The sequence below is a fragment of the Carcharodon carcharias genome, chromosome 7 (assembly GCF_017639515.1).
Source record: "Carcharodon carcharias isolate sCarCar2 chromosome 7, sCarCar2.pri, whole genome shotgun sequence".
NCBI lineage: Eukaryota > Metazoa > Chordata > Chondrichthyes > Lamniformes > Lamnidae > Carcharodon > Carcharodon carcharias.
This window is the reverse complement of record NC_054473.1, coordinates 187,378,948-187,397,199: the sequence shown is the minus strand read 5'-3', so window position 1 is coordinate 187,397,199 and position 18,252 is coordinate 187,378,948. Positions and strand designations below refer to the sequence as shown.

Sequence of the window (18,252 nt, the reverse complement as noted above, 5' to 3'; positions counted from 1 at the left end):
TGGAGGGTCATAGTGAGGGAGTGCTGCACATTGAGGGTCATAGTGAGGGAGTGCTGCACATTGGAGGGTCATAGTGAGGGAGTGCTGCACATTGGAGGGTCATAGTGAGGGAGTGCTGCACATTAGAGGGTCATAGTGAGGGAGTGCTGCACATTGGAGGGTCATAGTGAGGGAGTGCTGCACATTGGAGGGTCATAGTGAGGGAGTGCTGCACATTGGAGGGTCATAGTGAGGGAGTGCTGCACATTGGAGGGTCATAGTGAGGGAGTGCTGCACATTGGAGGGTCATAGTGAGGGAGTGCTGCACATTGAGGGTCATAGTGAGGGAGTGCTGCACATTGGAGGGTCATAGTGAGGGAGTGCTGCACATTGGAGGGTCATAGTGAGGGAGTGCTGCACTTTGGAGGGTCATAGTGAGGGAGTGCTGCACTTTGGAGGGTCATAGTGAGGGAGTGCTGCACTTTGGAGGGTCATAGTGAGGGAGTGCTGCACTTTGGAGGGTCATAGTGAGGGAGTGCTGCACTTTGGAGGGTCATAGTGAGGGAGTGCTGCACTTTGGAGGGTCATAGTGAGGGAGTGCTGCACATTGGAGGGTCATAGTGAGGGAGTGCTGCACATTGGAGGGTCATAGTGAGGGAGTGCTGCACATTGGAGGGTCATAGTGAGGGAGTGCTGCACTGTTGGGAGGTGCAGTACTAAGGGAGTGCTATACCGTCGGAAGTGCAGTATTGAGGGAGTACTGCACTCAGGAGGGTCATACTGAGGGAGTGCTGCACTGTTGGAGATGCTGTCTTTTGGATGAGATGTTTTCTACAGGCCCTGTTTGATCTCTCAGGTGGATGTAAACAATCCCATGGCACATTTGCAAGTGGTGCAAGGAAGTTATCCAAGTGTCCTGTCCAACATTTAATCCTGAAACAAAGCAAAAGGACAAATTATCTAGACATTTATCATTGTACTGTATGGGGGAGCTTGCTGTATACAAATTGGTTGCTGCATTTGCTACATTGCAAGAGTGACTGCACTTCAAAGGTACCTCACTAACTGTAAAACTCTTTGGGATGCTTTCAGGCCTATGACAGACAATGTATAAATGCAAGTCCTTTACTTCTGTGTCTCCATGTCTCACCCACCCTAGTGGTGATCTGAAACACATAGCCACAAACAATTTCCCCTCCCCATACCCACTGCCTTCCCCTCTTACTCACTTACTCCCTCCCTCTGCTCCCCTCCTTTCCCATACTTGCTCTCCTCTGTCTTCTCCTTACCCTCACACATTCTCCACTCCTTTACCATTGATGTCCACCAGTAAGGTCATGCATCCTAAGGGGATCCGTCTGTGAGACAATATTTGCTCAGACTGTTGTACTGACTGTGACATTTCCATTCAGTGTATGTATTGTTTCAGGCTTCTCCCCGCACTCCTTTCCTTGAATGTCACACTGTGAATTTTATCTGGGTGAGTCAGTATTGAGTTGCTTTGTTGGGCGTTGAGGGATCTGGACCTTCCCAGGTGTTGCCGCAGTTAAGTGCAGTAGCTGAAACCATAGGAATCCCTGGGGCTCCTTCGACTCCCTCCTCAGCTGCAGTCTAAGGCTCACTCTCCTCATTCTCAGGATGTAGGCATCGCTGGTGAGGCTGGCATTGCCAGCCTGTAGTTGCCTTGAGGAGTTGGAAATGGGCCAGGTCTCCACTTTGAACCACTATCAGTTTGGTACAATCTTGGTTCTTCCATTGTAATAGTGTTTATATTAAATTAAAACTCTTGTTACCATTAAATTATTTTCCTTTAAGTTAACATTTCAAACAAGTGGTGACTCCATCCTTCACTGTCTCCCCCCCCCCCCCCGCCAAAAGTGTGAGATCTAGACCTAACTGAGCAAGGTTCCAAACTGATTTTCTCGGGTTAGAACAATTCGACTTGCTTAAATCTGTCTCAGCCGGTGCTTGGAGTTAAGTAAGAGACCCTTCAATTCAGAAAGAAACCGTTTGTCGTTTTGCTTGTAACCTTAAAGTCAGAGGCAGGCTATTCAGGAGTGAGATGAAATATTCCTTCACAAAAAGGGTGGCAAAAGTGTAAAACTCTCCTACAAAAATCAGTAGAATTTAGCTCAAGTCGTCATTCTAAATTGAAGATTGATAGATTTTTGTTGGACAAGGCTAAAAGGATTTGGAACCAAGTCAGGTAGATGGAGTTAAATCACAAATCAGCCCTGATTTCATTGAATGGAGAAACAGGATTGAGAGGCTGAATGTCTCCTCTTGCCCCTGTGATCACAGAGAACCATTTAACTTGTATGGCTTTGTTCATCCCTCAAACTTGTAACCGGGCAGATGTCAAACGAAGCCTTGCAGCATTCCTATTGGTTTAGACCGGAGTGGGAGGGATTGAGGTTGTGGATTTTGAACTCCTCGCATATCCGACTGGATCTGAAGGGGCAGGCACTGAGTCAAGTTAATTCTTGTTGAAGTAAACTCCATGTTTGTGGTTTTGTTTTCTCCCCTCAGGGATGTGTGTGAAATGCAGGAAGGGAGTGTATGGGGCCAGCCAGGCCTGCCAAGCTATGGGCAACCTCTATCACACCAACTGTTTCATCTGCTGCTCCTGTGGTGAGTAAGCCACCTCATCCTCACCCGACTCATTGTGGCGACTCTCTTGCTGCACTCTCGTTTCCCCATTGCTTCCTCAGCTTCTGTATGTAGAGGTAAACAATGATTTGACTGAGGTTTTTAGGATTTTGAGATGAATTGTTGGGGCAGATGAAGAGAAACTTTCTCCGTTTATGGGGGGAAACTACGACAAGGGCACATCACCTTAAAATCAGAGCCAGATCCTTCAGGAGAGACGTTAGAAAACAGGTCTTCACACAGAGTGGTGAAAGCGTGGAACTCACACCTGCCCTCCCTCGCCCTGTGGGCCCTCGCTCGCCCTCGCCTGTTAGAAAACACATCTTCTCACAAAGGGTAGTGAGGGTGTGGAACTCTCTCGCACTCCCTCGCTCGTTCTCAAAAAAAACAGGTAGATTCCAGCTAAGTCAAATCAGAGATTAATATTTTTTCCTCTGGTAAAAGGATATGGAACCAAGGTGGGTGGATGGAGTTGGTCTCCCTCCCTCTCCTCAAACGTCTGACAACTTCTAAGGGTGCTGACAGCTGACTATTCAACAACCAAGGCATCGCAGCTGAGCCCAATGTTCTGCAAACCTGACTCCCCTAAACATTAGCAAACTAACATATCTTTCTATTCGATTCCCCCCTCGTGTGTTTAAACAGCTTCCCCTCAAATGTATCAAAACTGTTCACCTCAACCACTCCCTGTGGGAGCGAGGTCCACGTTCTCACCACTCTCTGGGTAAAGCAGTTTCTCCTGAATTCCCTGTCGGATTGATGAATGATTGCTGCCCTACGCTGGAATGTGTGAGAGTGTGTGTGTGTGTGTGTGAGGACGTTGAATGAGGACAAGATCAGGCTTGGTGTTGATGCCTCACACAGTGCAAAAGCCTGGGGCACTAATTGTGCAGACTCACACAGCGGGCGTGTGGACTCCCGCGTGCAGGGCTTGTGCTGGAAGGCAGCCTTGGGAACATTACGCGCAGCAACAGAAAATGATTTGAACGGATAAGCAGACAGGCTCCATGGGTCAGTTAATCATTCCCCGCCCATCAATCTTGTATTTTCCCTAATAAAGTGCCTCACTTTGTATAATGCTGCTCTTTCTCTGACAGGGAGGCGATTGCGAGGGAAGGCTTTCTATAATGTGAATGGCAAGGTGTACTGTGAGGAAGACTTCCTGGTGAGTTTATTATCCTGCACAGGTTTCAGTGACATGTGAGAGGGACAATGTGAAAACAGCACCATTGGATTGTGTGAGACAAACCCAGCTCAATGTTTCTGGATCCTGAGCTTGGTCTGTGTCAGAACATTTCACGATGTTAATTTCTGGGGCGATGTTCTAGTGGGTATCAAGCTGTCAGTGAGAGTGAAATCTGTGTAATCTCCTCTGGCCCTACAACCCTTTAAGATCTCTGCACTCCCCCCAATTCTGGGCCCTAAGCACAGGAATTCCCTCCCTGAACCTCTCCGCCTCTACCCGTCTTTCCTTTAAGGGGCTCCTTAAAACCGACCTCTTTGACCAAGCTGTTGATCACCTGGCCTAATATTGCCTTTCTTGACCCGGTGTTGAGTTATTTGAGATAATGCTGCTCTGAAGTATTAAAGGCGCTATGTAAATACAAGTTGTTCAATATCGCAAAGCTGCAAATGTTTATTGATTTTAATTTTTAAAGTGATTTGGTAATAGTTCATTAAATATGCCTGATGAAATTAGTGGCAAAATCTTTTGCAAACACCAGCTCTCTCTCCTCATTGTCTGTCTGGTTATTTCCAGGAGATGGACCAGTGAACATACAAAACCTAAATGTTACAGAGTCAGACTGACAACCCTGCAACCGGGATTGATTTTAGAAGCAATCCTGATCCTGTCTAATTTTAGCATTTGTTTCAATGATGTCAGCAAAGTCTAATTATTAACCCTCAGGACCCTGGATAGTACTCATCCTGTTTCCTTTTGAAAGTATCTAGGCTTTTTGCCTCGGTCACTTCCTGTGGTAGCGAGATACATGTTCTAATTACTCTGAGTAACTCTCTCCTCGTTAGCCGAGTGGATTTATTAACGACTCTTGTGTTTGTGACGTTTTGGATTCTCCCAATAGTGGAAACATTCCACATTTACCTTGTTCACCCCATTCATCATTTTGAAGGCCTCCTATCAGGATTGTCTCTCAGGCTTCTCATTTTTAAAGGAGAGAAAAGGACCCCGCCTGAACAACCTTTCCCAGTAACTGTAATCTCTCCACTCTGGTACCATCCCTTGTCAATCTTTTTTGCACTTTCTCCAGTGCTTTACTGTCCTTTTCCTAGCACGGAGACTAAAACCATGCACCATACTTGGTTCTGTGCAGCCTCACAAGTTTAACATAACTTCGCCTTTTTTTTTTTAAAATAATGTGATATCCCTGGAAATAAATCAGTATCTTATTAACATGTTTAATTCGCAGATCTGCAAAATCTGTTTTTAATGATTTGTTCACCTGTATCCCGAGATCCCTTTGCTCTTCCAGCCGCCCAGTTTCTCGTTTACTCAGGTGTCGGTGATGTTTCCGTGTTTCCTTTCAAACTGCACCACCTTGATTGAAGTTTATTTGCCACTTAGACTGCCCAGCCTGCGTGTTCTCTAACGTCTCCATGTTTTACATTTCATTCTCCCTCGGCATTTGCTCAGATCCAACCCCACAGCCGGGAATCATCTGTAAAGTTTGATATTGAATTATCTATTCCACACCACAAATCATTCCTATAAACAATGATTAGTGGTGGTGGCAGCCTCAATCTATTTTCTAACTTTCTCCAGCCTTTGTCCCTAAACCCTGTTGTTCATCTTTTGCTTACATTCCTATAGCGCCTTTCATGACCTCAGGATGTCCCAAAGTGCTTTACAGCCAGTGAAGTACTTTTTTGAAGTGTAGTCACTGCTGTAACATAAGAAACATGGCAGCCGATTCAACTGTGTTTGAAAGAGGGATCCAGTGAGACCCACACCCCTGCCCTTTCCCCACAGCCATGCAATTTTCTCCTTTTTAGGCATTTATTCAACTTCCTATTGAAATTCACTATTGAACCTGCTTCCACCTCTAGTTCAGGCAGCACATTCCAATCACTACTCACCATAAATAAATTCTTCCTCCCCTCTCTCTGGTTCTTTTGACAATTCCCTTAAATCTGAACTGCCAGTTCCTGATCCTCCTGCCACTGGAAACAGTTTCACCTTATTTGCTCTTATCAAAACCCTTCTTTGACTTTGAGCGCCTCAATTAAATCTCTGTTTAATGCTGTCTGCCCGAAGGAGAATAACCCCTTTTGCGGTTTCTCCACATTAACTGAGGCCCCTCATCACCGGTGCCTTTCTAGCGAATCTCCCGGGAACCTTCTCTAAGACCTGGACATCTTTTTTTCATTCATGCGATGTGGGCTTCGCTGACTGGGCCAGCATTTACTGCCCATCCCTAATTGCCCTTGAGAAGATGGTGGTGAGCTGCCTTCTTGAACCGCTGCAGTCCATGTGGTGTAGGTACACCCACAGTGCTGTTAGGGAGGGAGTTCCAGGATTTTAACCCAGCGACAGTGAAGGAATGGCGATATATTTCCAAGTCAGGATGGTGAGTGACTTGGAGGGGAACTTCCAGCTGATGGTTTTCCCATCTACCTGCTGCCCTTGTCCCTCTAGACGGTAGTAGTCATGTGTTTGGAAGGTGCTGTCTAAGGAGCCCTGGTGAGTTCCTGCAGTGCATCTTCTACATAGTACACACTGCTGCTACTGTGTGTCGGTGGTGGAGGGTGTAAATGTTGAAGGTGATGGATAGGGTGCCAATTAAATGGGCTCCTATGTCCTGGATGGTGTCAAGCTCCTTGAGTGTTGTGGGAGCTGCACTCATCCAGGCAAGTGGAGAGTATTCCATCACACTCCTGACTTGTGCCTTGTAGATGGTGGACAGGCTTTGGGGAGTCAGGAGGTGAGTTACTCATTGCAGGATTCCCAGCCTCTGACCTGCTCTTGTAGCCACAGTATTTATATGGCTAGTCCAGTTCAGTTTCTGGTCAATGGTAACCCCCAGGATGTTGATAGTGAAGGATTCAGTGATGGTAATGCCATTGAATGTCAAGGAGAGAGATAGTTAGATTCATTCTTATATAAAATTAAAACAGAAAATGCTGGAAAAACTCAGCAGGTCTGGCAGCCTCTGTAGAGAGAGAAACTGAGCTAACGTTTCGAGTCCGTATGACTTTTCAGAGCTAAAAGGAGAGACTTGCAACGTGAACTGTCTCTCACTACAGATGCTGCCAGACCTGCTGAGTTTTTCCAGCACTTTCTGATTTTATTTTAAATTTCCAGCACCTGCAGTATTTTGCTTTCATCTTAGATTCTCCCTTGTTGGAGATGGTCATTATCTGACACTTGTGTGGCACGAATATTACTTGCCACTTGTCAGTCCAAGCCTGGATATTGTCCAGGTCTTGCTGCATTTGGACATGGACTGCTTCAGTATCTGAGGAGTCACGAATGGTGCTGAACACTGTGCAATCATCCACCCGGAATCGAATGCCAATGGTCCAGCTTGAATTTTACCAGGGTTTTATAAAGATTTAGCATAACCTTCTTACTTTTGTGCTCTATGCCTCTATTTACAAAGTTCCTGGAAATCTGTCAATCAATAACCAGCAGATTGCAATCCTCATTGATTGGGAAACAGATGGAGAGCGTGCAGGGTCAGAGAATTAGCTGAAGAACACTGGTTGTCAGCTGCTGCTTGTTTGACAAGAGAACCGGCAGCTGCCTCGCCAGTAAATGTCTTCAGATCTCTGGGGGAGATGGTGACCAGGACTGAGCGATCTGGTCTCAATCTGAGCTCAGCAGTCGACCCCAGTGTAAGGACATAGGAAAATGTCTAAACAACAACAACTTGTATTTATACATGGCGCCTTTAACATAGGAAAACAGGTTTCCCCACAGGAACGTAATCGACAAAATTTCGTGTACAGCCAGATGAGATGTTAGGACAGGTGAGTAAACGTTTGGTCAAAGAGATATTTTTGAAGGAGTGCCTTGAAGGAGGAGAGCAAGGTGGAGCGGGGTAGGAAGGGAATTCCAGGGCTCGAGGCCCAGGCATCTGAAGGCACAGACATTAATAGTGAAGCAATTAATATCTGGGATTTCAAAGGGCCAGAATTGGAGGAGCACAGATAACTCAAGAGGGTTGTGGGGCTGGGGTAGGTTACAGAGATAGGGAAGGGGGAATTTGAACACAAGGATGGGAATTATAAGATTTGAGATGAATCTTTGGTGGCGTGTCACTGGATTGATTATTTTGCAATATTGCCTGTGTTGTCTTTATACACGTTGATTATGTTGTGTGGAACCTTATGTTGTGTGGAATCTTTCAATCGAATCTTGTGTTTTTATAGTATTCAGGCTTCCAGCAGACGGCCGACAAGTGTTTTGTGTGTGGACATCTGATAATGGAGATGGTAAGGAATGGGAGCGCTCCCAGGATTACTCCCTCTATATAATAGAGATCCTGTGTAACTGAGCATTGCAGTGACTGTCCTTCCAGCATTGATTTGATCCAGCAGAGGGTGTCACTGGCTGTAAGGGTTCTATGTGATGTGAGAAACAAGCAGTCTCAGCTACAGAACAAAACCATTCCTAATTTGGCAAATTCATGGCAAAACCCAAGTTGGTGGAATGAGAAACGAAGTGCTAACAGGAACACTAAGTGGCACTTGTGTAATGAAAGGGAACATTACTCTGTATCTAACCCCGTGCTGTATCTGTCCTGTGAGTGTTTGATGGGGACAGTGTAGAGGGAGCTTTACTCTGTATCTAACCCCGTGCTGTACCTGTCCTGGGAGTGTTTGATGGGGACAGTGTAGAGGGATCTTTACTCTGTATCTAACCCCGTACTGTACCTGTCCAGGGAGTGTTTGATGGGGACGGTGTAGAGGGAGCTTTACTCTGTATCTAATCCCGTGCTGTATCTGCCCTGGGAGTGTTTGATGGGGACAGTGTAGAGGGAGCTTTACTCTGTATCTAACCCCGTGCTGTACCTGTCCTGGGAGTGTTTGATGGGGACAGTGTAGAGGGAGATTTACTCTGTATCTAACCCTGTGCTGTACCTGTCCTGGGAGTGTTTGATGGGGACAGTGTAGAGGGAGCTTTACTTTGTATCTTACCCTGTGCTGTACCTGTCCTGGGAGCGTTTGATAGGGACCGTTACTCTTTAAGCATTAAGATTAGATCTAGTATATCTGTAGCGGTGTGCTGAGTATCAATTATCTGTTGTGTTACTGCCTGTTATTATTTATGCTTTAATAAAAGATTCTATATATTTTGATTGAAATTATAGACAGAGTTTTAAGTGGGAGGATTAGCTCCTGACTCTTTGTGATTTTGTTTTGAAGTTTTTAGATGGAGAATATATTGTTCTATCTGGAGGCATCACCGTTATTGTAGCCAAAACACTCCACCTTGTGATATGGGATGTCTTGTCGATGTGTAATGTTTAACCGTGTTGCCTTGTGCTCAGATTCAAGACACTTCAGCCCGTTATAATGAAAACCCGCCAGCAGCTGGAGTTGTTGTTTATCTTCTCTTATCCACACTGATCGAAGTCACTAACATTCACCGGGGTGATGAGAGAGTTCATCACCGCCACTTGGCTGTTTCGTCAGTGTTTGAGCCTGTCTTAGGCGGGATTATGACCTTCTTTCATATGTCGATCACACCATATAAGTCGATCTTTGAAGCCGTAAAAAATCTTTCCAAAAAATGGTGCTTGATTTAATACGCTGAGTATAAAATGGGAACTGCCGGTGTTGGTGTGGGTGGGTGCCATTTGGAGATGTGAAAAAAACACCAATTCAAATCAAATCAATGTGCCATGTTTATTAAATGAATGAATTCTAAATGGGTACCTTCAATTACAATCAAAACAATTTTAAAAACCGCCAAATTCATTGTCTTTGGCATCCAAGGTAGAGTTCAGCAAATTTATTGAGTCACTTTGGCATCATTGTAAGGATCCCACTCTGGACCAGATGTGGTGCTTTCGATTTCAGAATCATCCCTCACAACAAACTATCTTCCTCTCCATCTATTGAATAGGATGTTCCACATTTTTTTTTGAATGATCTAATGACAGTTTGTGCATTAATAGCATCCCACGGTTTGATGGTGAAAACACACACAACACCGAGTGAGGCAGTGTGCATGTTTCCGGCCCTTGTGAAGGAGTTTTTTCTCCCAGCGACCATCCCCCATTCCACTGACATGAACATGATCCTTGAATGGCTTGTTGAAGCACACGTCCAGAGGTTGAGCTACAGATGTTAGACACACCCCCACTATTACTGCAACGTGTGTACTATTTCTTTGTGGGCACCTCTTGACCTCATTGGTACCTGGGATGTGAATATGCCCCATGCTGATGAGCTAACCCTTTGTGCCTGGCGCCTATTTCCCACGTTATCCACCCACAACTTCACTCCATCCTTGCCCATCCAACCATTGTCATACACAAACTCCTGCAGGGAATTTGATTTTCCGAATTGGTTTTATATTTCAAAATTTGCCAGGAGCTTTAATTTTGTTCTGTTGGCCCCGCAGCCTGGTAACAACACGGCCCTTGTCTTCTCGTGTCCTGTAGTTTTCACTTGGAACTGTTTCCGAACCCTTTCACTCCACAGTTTGGTTGCTGGGCATATCAAAGCTCGTGGGCAGTTGATGCATATCGCCGACGGGACGTATTGAGTACTCGTGTTTTTGCCACTGTGCAATGATGAATCGCTGGAAACTGGTCATTTTGGCAGAGGTCTTTTGGTAATCTCTGGCGGATTTGGTCCTCTGCCTCAGTATTAAGACATTTTTGTTCCACAAAGCAGCCACACCAACTACGATCACTCTGAAACCTTTGCTGCCTTTGGTTTGATTTGACCCACTTAGGTGTGTGTGTATACACATTGCGTTCCTGGTGGCAATGTAACTCTTCTGGCAATTTTGAGCACTCAAGATCAGGCCAGTGGCTGGTCCCTGTTCTCATGGTGCATTTGGTCTTGAGCATCGTTTTTTTGCAGGGCAGACCCCTCCCCCTCCCCCCTCCCCCTCCCCCTCCCCCCCTCGCACCAGTTTTTCACTAACACCGAATTCCCTCACTGCAGCACGGTTACTTGATGCGGTAGCAAATGTTTCAAAGTTTGAAACCGGCTTAGTGCTTTGTTCGTTCTTCATTCTTTTTGCTAGAGGATGCATTTCTCTTCATCGTATCGCCTGCTTGCTCCCATGTGCCAACTCAGAAATGTATGTTTTACTCATCTTATGAGGTGAAAAATTGAGACCGACTCCGAATGCAAGTATAGCATTTCTTAACAGAAAAGGAGGGTCAACTTATACACCAAGTACAGGCTTACACATGAATTTTGGCAATGAAAAAGGGGTTGTCTTATATCCCGGATCGACCTATATGCTGCAATCTATGGTATTTGGAGTTCAAGTAGCTCCATTAAAGTTATGTGCTGAAAGCAGCTCAAATTCCAAGGAGCTGAGCGCCTGTATTGTGTCTATCGAAGTTGCAGATAACACACCCCTTAGTATGAGGTGGTTAGGAAGGCATATGGGATACTTGCCTTTATTGGCCGAGGCATAGGATATAAGAGCAGGGAGGTTATGCTGGAGCTGTATAAAACGCTGGTTAGGCCACAGCTAGAGTATTGCGTGCAGTTCTGGAATCCGCATTATAGGAAGGATGTGATTGCACTAGAGAGAAAGCAGAGGAGATTTACCAGGATGTTGCCTGGGCTGGAGAGTTTTAGTTATGAGGAGAGATTGGGTAGGCTGGGGTTATTTTCCCTGGAGCAGAAGGGATTGAGGAGGGGGGGGGGCATGATTGAGGAGTATAAAATGATGAGGGGCATAGATAGGGTAGGATTTCCCCTTGGTGGAGGGATCAATAACCAGGGGGCATAGATTTAAGGTGAGGGGCAGGAGGTTTAGAGGGGATGTTAGGAATTTTTTCACCCAGAGGGTGGTGGGAATCTGGAACTCTCTGCCTGAAAGGGTGGTGGAGGCAGAAACCCTCATAACATTTAAGAAATATTTGGATGTGCACTTGCGATGCCATGGAATACAAGGCTATGGGCCTAGTGCTGGAAAATGGGATTAGAATAATTAGGTACTCGTTTGACTGGCATAGACTCGATGGGCCGAAAGGCCTTTTTCTGTGCTGTAGACCTCTATGAATTCCCAAAACATTTTATTAAATTGGTTTCAGAGAATAGTTTAAAATGTTGTTGAAAGTTAACTAATATAATGTTCTTCATCTGCTAGTTTTGTTTTCTGTTTCAGTTTATACTTGGCAATAAATCCGCTTTATTATTAAACCTGGTACATATGGACATTTAACCAGTTTTAACTCCTGTTGGAGCCATGAGATGCCTATGACAGGCAGCATGTCCATTTGTCCAGTGATTAACTTGAGCAAAGGGTCATTGTTATTTCTTTTGACTCACTGAAGTATTAACTCTGCAATATACCTGAGAATTTAAGCAGGATGTCAACAGGAGGGAGAAATCATTTCAAATGTTGGGGGAGAGCAGAAAGAAGCTAATTTTGCTGCAGTTGATTTCTGGTGTCTGGTAGTACTAAAAACTAGTGAACCAGTCCATAAAGTAATTGAAAAGGCTAATTGGACTGTTGGCCTTTACCTGAAAGGGTCTGGAAAATAAAGGGATTGAATTTCCTTAGAAAAGAAGAGGCTAAGGAGTGACCTAAGTGAGGTGTACAAAATTATGAGAGGCTTAGGTAGGGTAGACAGGAAAGACCTGTTTTCCCCTAGCTGAGGGGTCAATTACCAGGAGGCATTGATTTAAGGTGATTGGTAGAAGGATTAGAGGGGACATGAGGAAAAACTTTTTCACCCAGAGGGTGGTGGGTGTCTGGAACTCGCTGCCTAAGTTGGTGGTTGAGGCTGAAACACTCAACTCATTTAAAAGGTACCTGGATCTGCAGCTGAAGTGCTGGAACCTGCAAGGCTATGGACCAGGGGCTGGAAAGTGGGATTAAAATGAGTGGCTAGTTTATTTTTTTCTCTTTCTAGCCGGTGCAGACACGATGGGCTGAATGGCCTCTTTCTGCACCCTAACCTATCTATGGACCTAAATTATGCCGCAGTTAGACTCTGTGGAATATTGCGCTGGGCCTGAGAGAAGGATATACTGGCCAGGAGGGGGGTGCACCTGGACAAAAATGGATTGTTAATATGAGGGCAGTTTGCATAGACTAGACTTGTATTCCAGTGAGTTTGGCAGGCTAAGGAGTACTTAGCTGATACATTCAAGATGATTAAAGGTGTTGATGGGGTGAGCAAAAGAACTAGATAGATATGAGCCCAGAACAAGGAGCATAACTTAAACCCGAGCCAGGCCTTTCTAGGGTAATGGTCAAGATTCAGTGGAAACCTGGAACTCTCTGCCCCAAAAAGACTCCGGACTTTTGGGGAGGGGGGGTCAAGACTGAGATGAGGAGATTTTTGTTGAGGAAGGGTGCTGAAGGATATGGGTTGGGAAACAGATCTGCCATGATCTAATTGAGTGGTGGAACATGTATGATGGGGCTGAATGGTGCTGTGGGCTATGGGATTTGATACTGAGTTTGTACCAGCACAAGGTCTCTGCGGAGGATGGAGGAATATTTGAAAAGGGTTGGGGGGGGTGGGGGGGGTGTCTTCTGTGTTGGGGCCTGTGTGTGATATAAACTAACTTCACCCTGTGTTGGTTACAGATTTTGCAGGCTCTTGGGAAGTCCTATCACCCTGGTTGTTTCCGCTGTGTGGTGTGCAACGAGTGCTTGGATGGTGTGCCGTTCACAGTTGATGTGGACAACAACATTTACTGTGTCAAAGATTACCATACGTAAGTGTCCAGCTCGTGCTCTCTCCCCTCCCCACCTTGTGTTTCAGGGTCTCTATTCTCTAGGAGCTTGGTGGCTTGTATGAGGAACTGTGTGTGTCCTGTCTGAGTTTATGCAGTGAGTATTCACTGCCTTTTTGGCCGGGGGTGGGGTTACAGGGGACATCACAGCCCATCCTCCTGTCACCTGGCAGCTGAGGTAACAGCGATACACTTTTCAGTATGATTGCCGTCAGCAACTATAGAAGCGTTCAGCACTGAAGGAGGCCATTCAGCCCGTTGAGTCTGTGCTGGCTCTTTGGAAGAGCTGTCCAATTAGTCCCACTTCCATCCTCTTTCCCCCATAGCCCTGCACATATTTCCACTTTGTGTTTTATCCAGTTCCAACGTGTAAAAATAGATCTTCTCGTTTCACATCTGGTTCATTTGTAAATCGCTTTCAATCTGTGTTCCTCTGGTTACCGAACCTCCAGCCACTGGAAACAGTTTCTCCTTATTTACTCTTATCAAAACGTTTCAGGATTTTGAACTCCTCGATTAAATCCCTTTCAGCTATTTTAATGAGATCAATCCCAGCTGCCGGTAATAACAGCAACCCGACTGGTTTATTTTTACTAAAGTAAAAACAGAAAGTGATGGAAAAGTCTAGCAGCATCTGTGGAGAGAGAATCAGAATTAACCTTTCAGCTCCAATATGACTCTCCTTTGGAGCATGTAGGACCTGAAACTTTAACTCCGTTTCTCTCTCCATAGGTGCTGTCTGACCTGCTGAGTATTCCCAGTATTTTCTGTTTTTATTTCAGATTTCCAGCATACGCAGTGTTTTGCTTTTATTTTAGTGATTTATTTCTACCTGGAGCCATGCTCCCTCCATCTTTAGGGTGGTGATATTACCAAGCAAAATGTAGTATATGGTTTTATCCCATTCCCCCAAAGCAGTGAGTGCTGTTGTGCAGGCTCGAATCCATTCTGGCTCAGTGTGATCCCATGTAGACAGGCGCGATGAATATCCACCATGCTTCTGGTTGAGGTGGGAATGTTGGCCAGAACACTGGGAAAGCTCCTCTTACAAAAAAGCAATTTGCCAACCGCTCTGTACTGACCCTTTTGACAGTGAGCTACTCCCTCAGTACTGACCATCCGCTGGTGTCATGCTCTCTTGGTACTGCTCCTAAATATGGTACTCCTTCAGTGCTGGCCCTCGGGCAGTGCGGCGCTCCCTGGGCACCGGCCCTCGGGCAGTGCGGCGCTCCCTGGGCACTGGCCCTCCGGCAGTGCGGCACCCCCTCGGCACTGACCCTCCGACAGTGCGGCGCCCCCTCGGTACTGCACTGAAGTATCAGCCTGAAACAATGATGCCCTGCCCCCCACTTCTTGGTCCAACTGTAAATGACATTCAAGCGATAAGCTGCACATGTCCATGTGGTTCTAAGATGACCTAAAACTTCTGTTTCTACTGCAGCCTGTAACCCACTCCTGGATATCCCCCAACTCCCAAACCCTGCAATTAGATTTCAGTTTATAACTCACTACTGGGTATCTCACTATGGAACTTGGTTCTGGTGCTCCCTGTATATTCTGTGCTCCCTGTTCCATGTATATTGTGTTCCCTGTATATTCTGTGCTCCCTGTTCTATGTATATTGTGTTCCCTGTATATTCTGTGCTCCCTGTTCCATGTATATTGTGTTTCCTGTATATTCTGTGTTTGTTTAATTTGTGGTAAATCTCTTTCTGTCCAGGGTTTTTGCACCAAAATGTGCGTCCTGTGGACATCCCATTCTCCCAGCACAGGTATGGTCTCCACCTCTCTCTCCTTCCCATTGTGACTGTGTGTGTCTCTCTCTCTCTCTCGCTCTTACTACTTTCTTTCTCTCTCATTTGCCATCTCTTGCTCTCTGTTTCTCCTTCCCACTTCTTCACTGGATCCCACCCCCATTCTGTCTCTCTGATCTTTTTTTCTCTCCGTGTTTCTTTCCTCTGTTTATGCATTTCTCTCTCTCTTCACCCCCCTCCCCCTTTTATGATGTATGCTTCAGTGAAATTGTATGTCTGAATTTTGAAGGGAATGTGAGTTAGAGGAGGGGAGGGAGAAGAGGGAGGTGGGATTGTTGGGAAGTGGGGGGAGTGCCTGCTGCACTGAGGGGAGAGAAGTGCTTTCTGAATGAGCTTGATTTTTTTTCAGGGTTCAGAGGAGACTATCCGAGTGGTGTCAATGGACAAAGATTATCACGTGGAGTGTTATCACTGTGAGGTGAGACTTTGGCACGTATATTTTCAAAAAGTTTTATTTTTTCTCGAGCTACTAGAGCCGGCCGTGGGGTTTTGGGGTTTTCACACACAAGCAACAACCTCCTGGACTACTGTCCATTGGGAGCTGTATGGTCTACCTTGATTGGCTACTCCAGCAAGCCAATAAGAGGGGTCGGGATGGGAGGGGGTTCAGAAGCTGGGATATTTTATTTGCAATAACCTACAACCCCAGTTAATTCTTCCATTGTTACCCCCAGGATTGTCATCTCCAGCTGAATGATGAGGAGGGCTGTCGTTGTTACCCTCTGGAGGGGCATCTGCTTTGCCACAGCTGTCACATCCGGCGAATCAACATCCCTCCATCACCACATCCTCCCCCGAGTTACCAGCTTCATATCACTGAACTGTGATGTCTGCACTCCCACGTTCAAGACCAGACTTAGCGGTGGCAACTCCTAAACCTGGCAGGAATCTACTGAGACACCACTAGCCACGCCTGACTCTCGCTCTCTTCCCCATCCCTCCTCCTCGTACTGCTGTTGTAACCTGAATCTAGAAGCTTCCTGGCATTTCTTCTGGAGGGAGAGGGAGCATCCAAGGTTACTGTTAGAAACCAATCCCTCATTCAGGAGAGGAGCAGCTTCCGAGACCATGGGGAAGAAGAACTGACACACTCTCAGTTAGAGGAATTCAGTGACCAAATCTCAGCAGGTGAGACCCTGCCTACCAGTGGTGTTGGGGCGACTGACTGGCCAGACCAGAGGGACAATCCCAACCTCAGTCCGACTCCCATCCGACTATATGTTCAAGTTTCCAAAACGGCAGCTAGATCTAGCGCACTCAACACTAACCATGATTTCATTTTTTTTGAAAGCCTCCACTAAATGTCATCAGATGTTTCTGGCTCAGGATGTGCTTTTCTGAGTAACCAAAGCTTGGTTGCCCCTCTCAAGATAAAGGGTTTCTTTCAGATACTCTTCAGCGCACACAGAGGGACATTGTCACCCTCCGAGAGTCTGTAGGCTGAGGTGCTCTCTTTCGCTTAACTGATAGCAACTGTTAAAACTTGACCATGACCATTGCTTGATGGGTAATTCAGCACTTACTAACATATCATCCACTTGCTATAATTAACCTCTTCTGTACCAATTGCAACACACAAGCATATAGACTATGCAAAGTAACGCAACCATTTTATATAAAACTCCTTTATTGGTTGCAATGTACAGTGAGCCCAACTTTGTAACTTTTTTAATAGTTTTTTTTAAAAACATGTGTTTTTATTCTAATTGGATGACACAGTACATGTTCCTTTTTGTACTGTTTGTTCAGTGGACCCCACTCCCTCAGCTTTTCTCCCTCCCCCTCCCCCGCCTGTATATCTTTGGATCTTCCAGGAGATAATGGGAAGGTCTGTGCTGTTGATGGTTGCTCATGTTAATGCGCATCAATTGGACCTTAATGCACAGAATTTTTTTCCCCTGCCTTGCAATGACATCCCACCCTTCCGAAGGGGAAGCTGGAAGGTTTTTTGTGAATGGGAAGTGTCTGAGTTACTAGTATTTATTCGTTTAGTAACTAGGGCTGTCCTTTTGAATTGTTGGCAACGAGCGAGCATTCAGTGGTCGAACTGGACGTTCAGCTTGCTTGACCAACGGTATTGGTCTCCCTGCTGACTGGAGATCTTGAAATCTGACACATGATGTCAACTCCACTCTCCCTTTTCCCCCCCCCACCCCACCCCCAGCTGCCTTCTCCACCTTATTTATTTTTCCAAATGACCCCACTCCTTCATCCCCCACCTCCCTTCACCTGAAAGAAAGGTCTCTTCTCTGTCTGTGGCTAGCTTTCTCCCACAGCTGGGGGTCTTCTGTCACCTTCCCAGGTCACCAAACCCAAACTTTGCCCCTCTTTGCAAACGAACATGGAGGTACTTGCTTTCTGTTTGCCCAGCAATAGACAACGAGCACTGTTTCCCTTGTCTTAGTGCCATGAGCTCAACTTGACAGGAAGTATCTGGCACCAAAGTCTCAATGAAATGTCCTGCCCTTGTCAATGTCGATGTCTGCTTATCCCGGGAGAACTTCCCTTGGCTACTCCTCCAAGAAGATGCTTCCTGAATGGTTGGTGCTCAGCTGGCCAGCTATGGTGGGGGGGGGGCGGGGTTTGAAGTGGGAGGGGGAGGTTGAAGTGGGAGTGAGGGTGGGGACAGGGGAGATGAATGAGGGTTTGCTTTGACACTCTCTCTCTCTGATCCCACGTGGACCACGAGAGCCGCTAGAGGACGTGCAGCACCTTTGGAACCAGTGAGAGGGAGCAGTTTGGCGGGGGCGGCGCTGGTTAAAATAACAAAGAGCAGAAGGAAAATGAAAAAAGGAACAGTTTCTCCTGAAACCTTGGGGCTGTGTCTGGGTGATTTCTCCAAATCCTGTATGGGGTTGAAAAATTCTGTCTTTTTGATTTTGTTGAGGCAAAGAAAAGACAT

General features: G+C 46.0%; 1 protein-coding gene across 1 annotated transcript in view; it reads left to right on the top strand.

The window, feature by feature from the left end:
* The window catches only part of LOC121280492 (Wilms tumor protein 1-interacting protein homolog), a 47,534-nt gene extending 29,618 nt beyond the window's left edge, over positions 1-17,916 (top strand). Inside the window, exons 2-8 of the mRNA XM_041192538.1 lie at positions 2,509-2,610; positions 3,726-3,793; positions 8,020-8,082; positions 13,388-13,518; positions 15,257-15,308; positions 15,700-15,768; positions 16,025-17,916. Coding sequence (XP_041048472.1) covers positions 2,509-2,610; positions 3,726-3,793; positions 8,020-8,082; positions 13,388-13,518; positions 15,257-15,308; positions 15,700-15,768; positions 16,025-16,177 — 638 coding nt within the window. The 3' untranslated portion in view covers positions 16,178-17,916. The remainder of the gene's footprint in view (positions 1-2,508; positions 2,611-3,725; positions 3,794-8,019; positions 8,083-13,387; positions 13,519-15,256; positions 15,309-15,699; positions 15,769-16,024) is intronic.
* Positions 17,917-18,252: the final 336 nt, after the last annotated feature.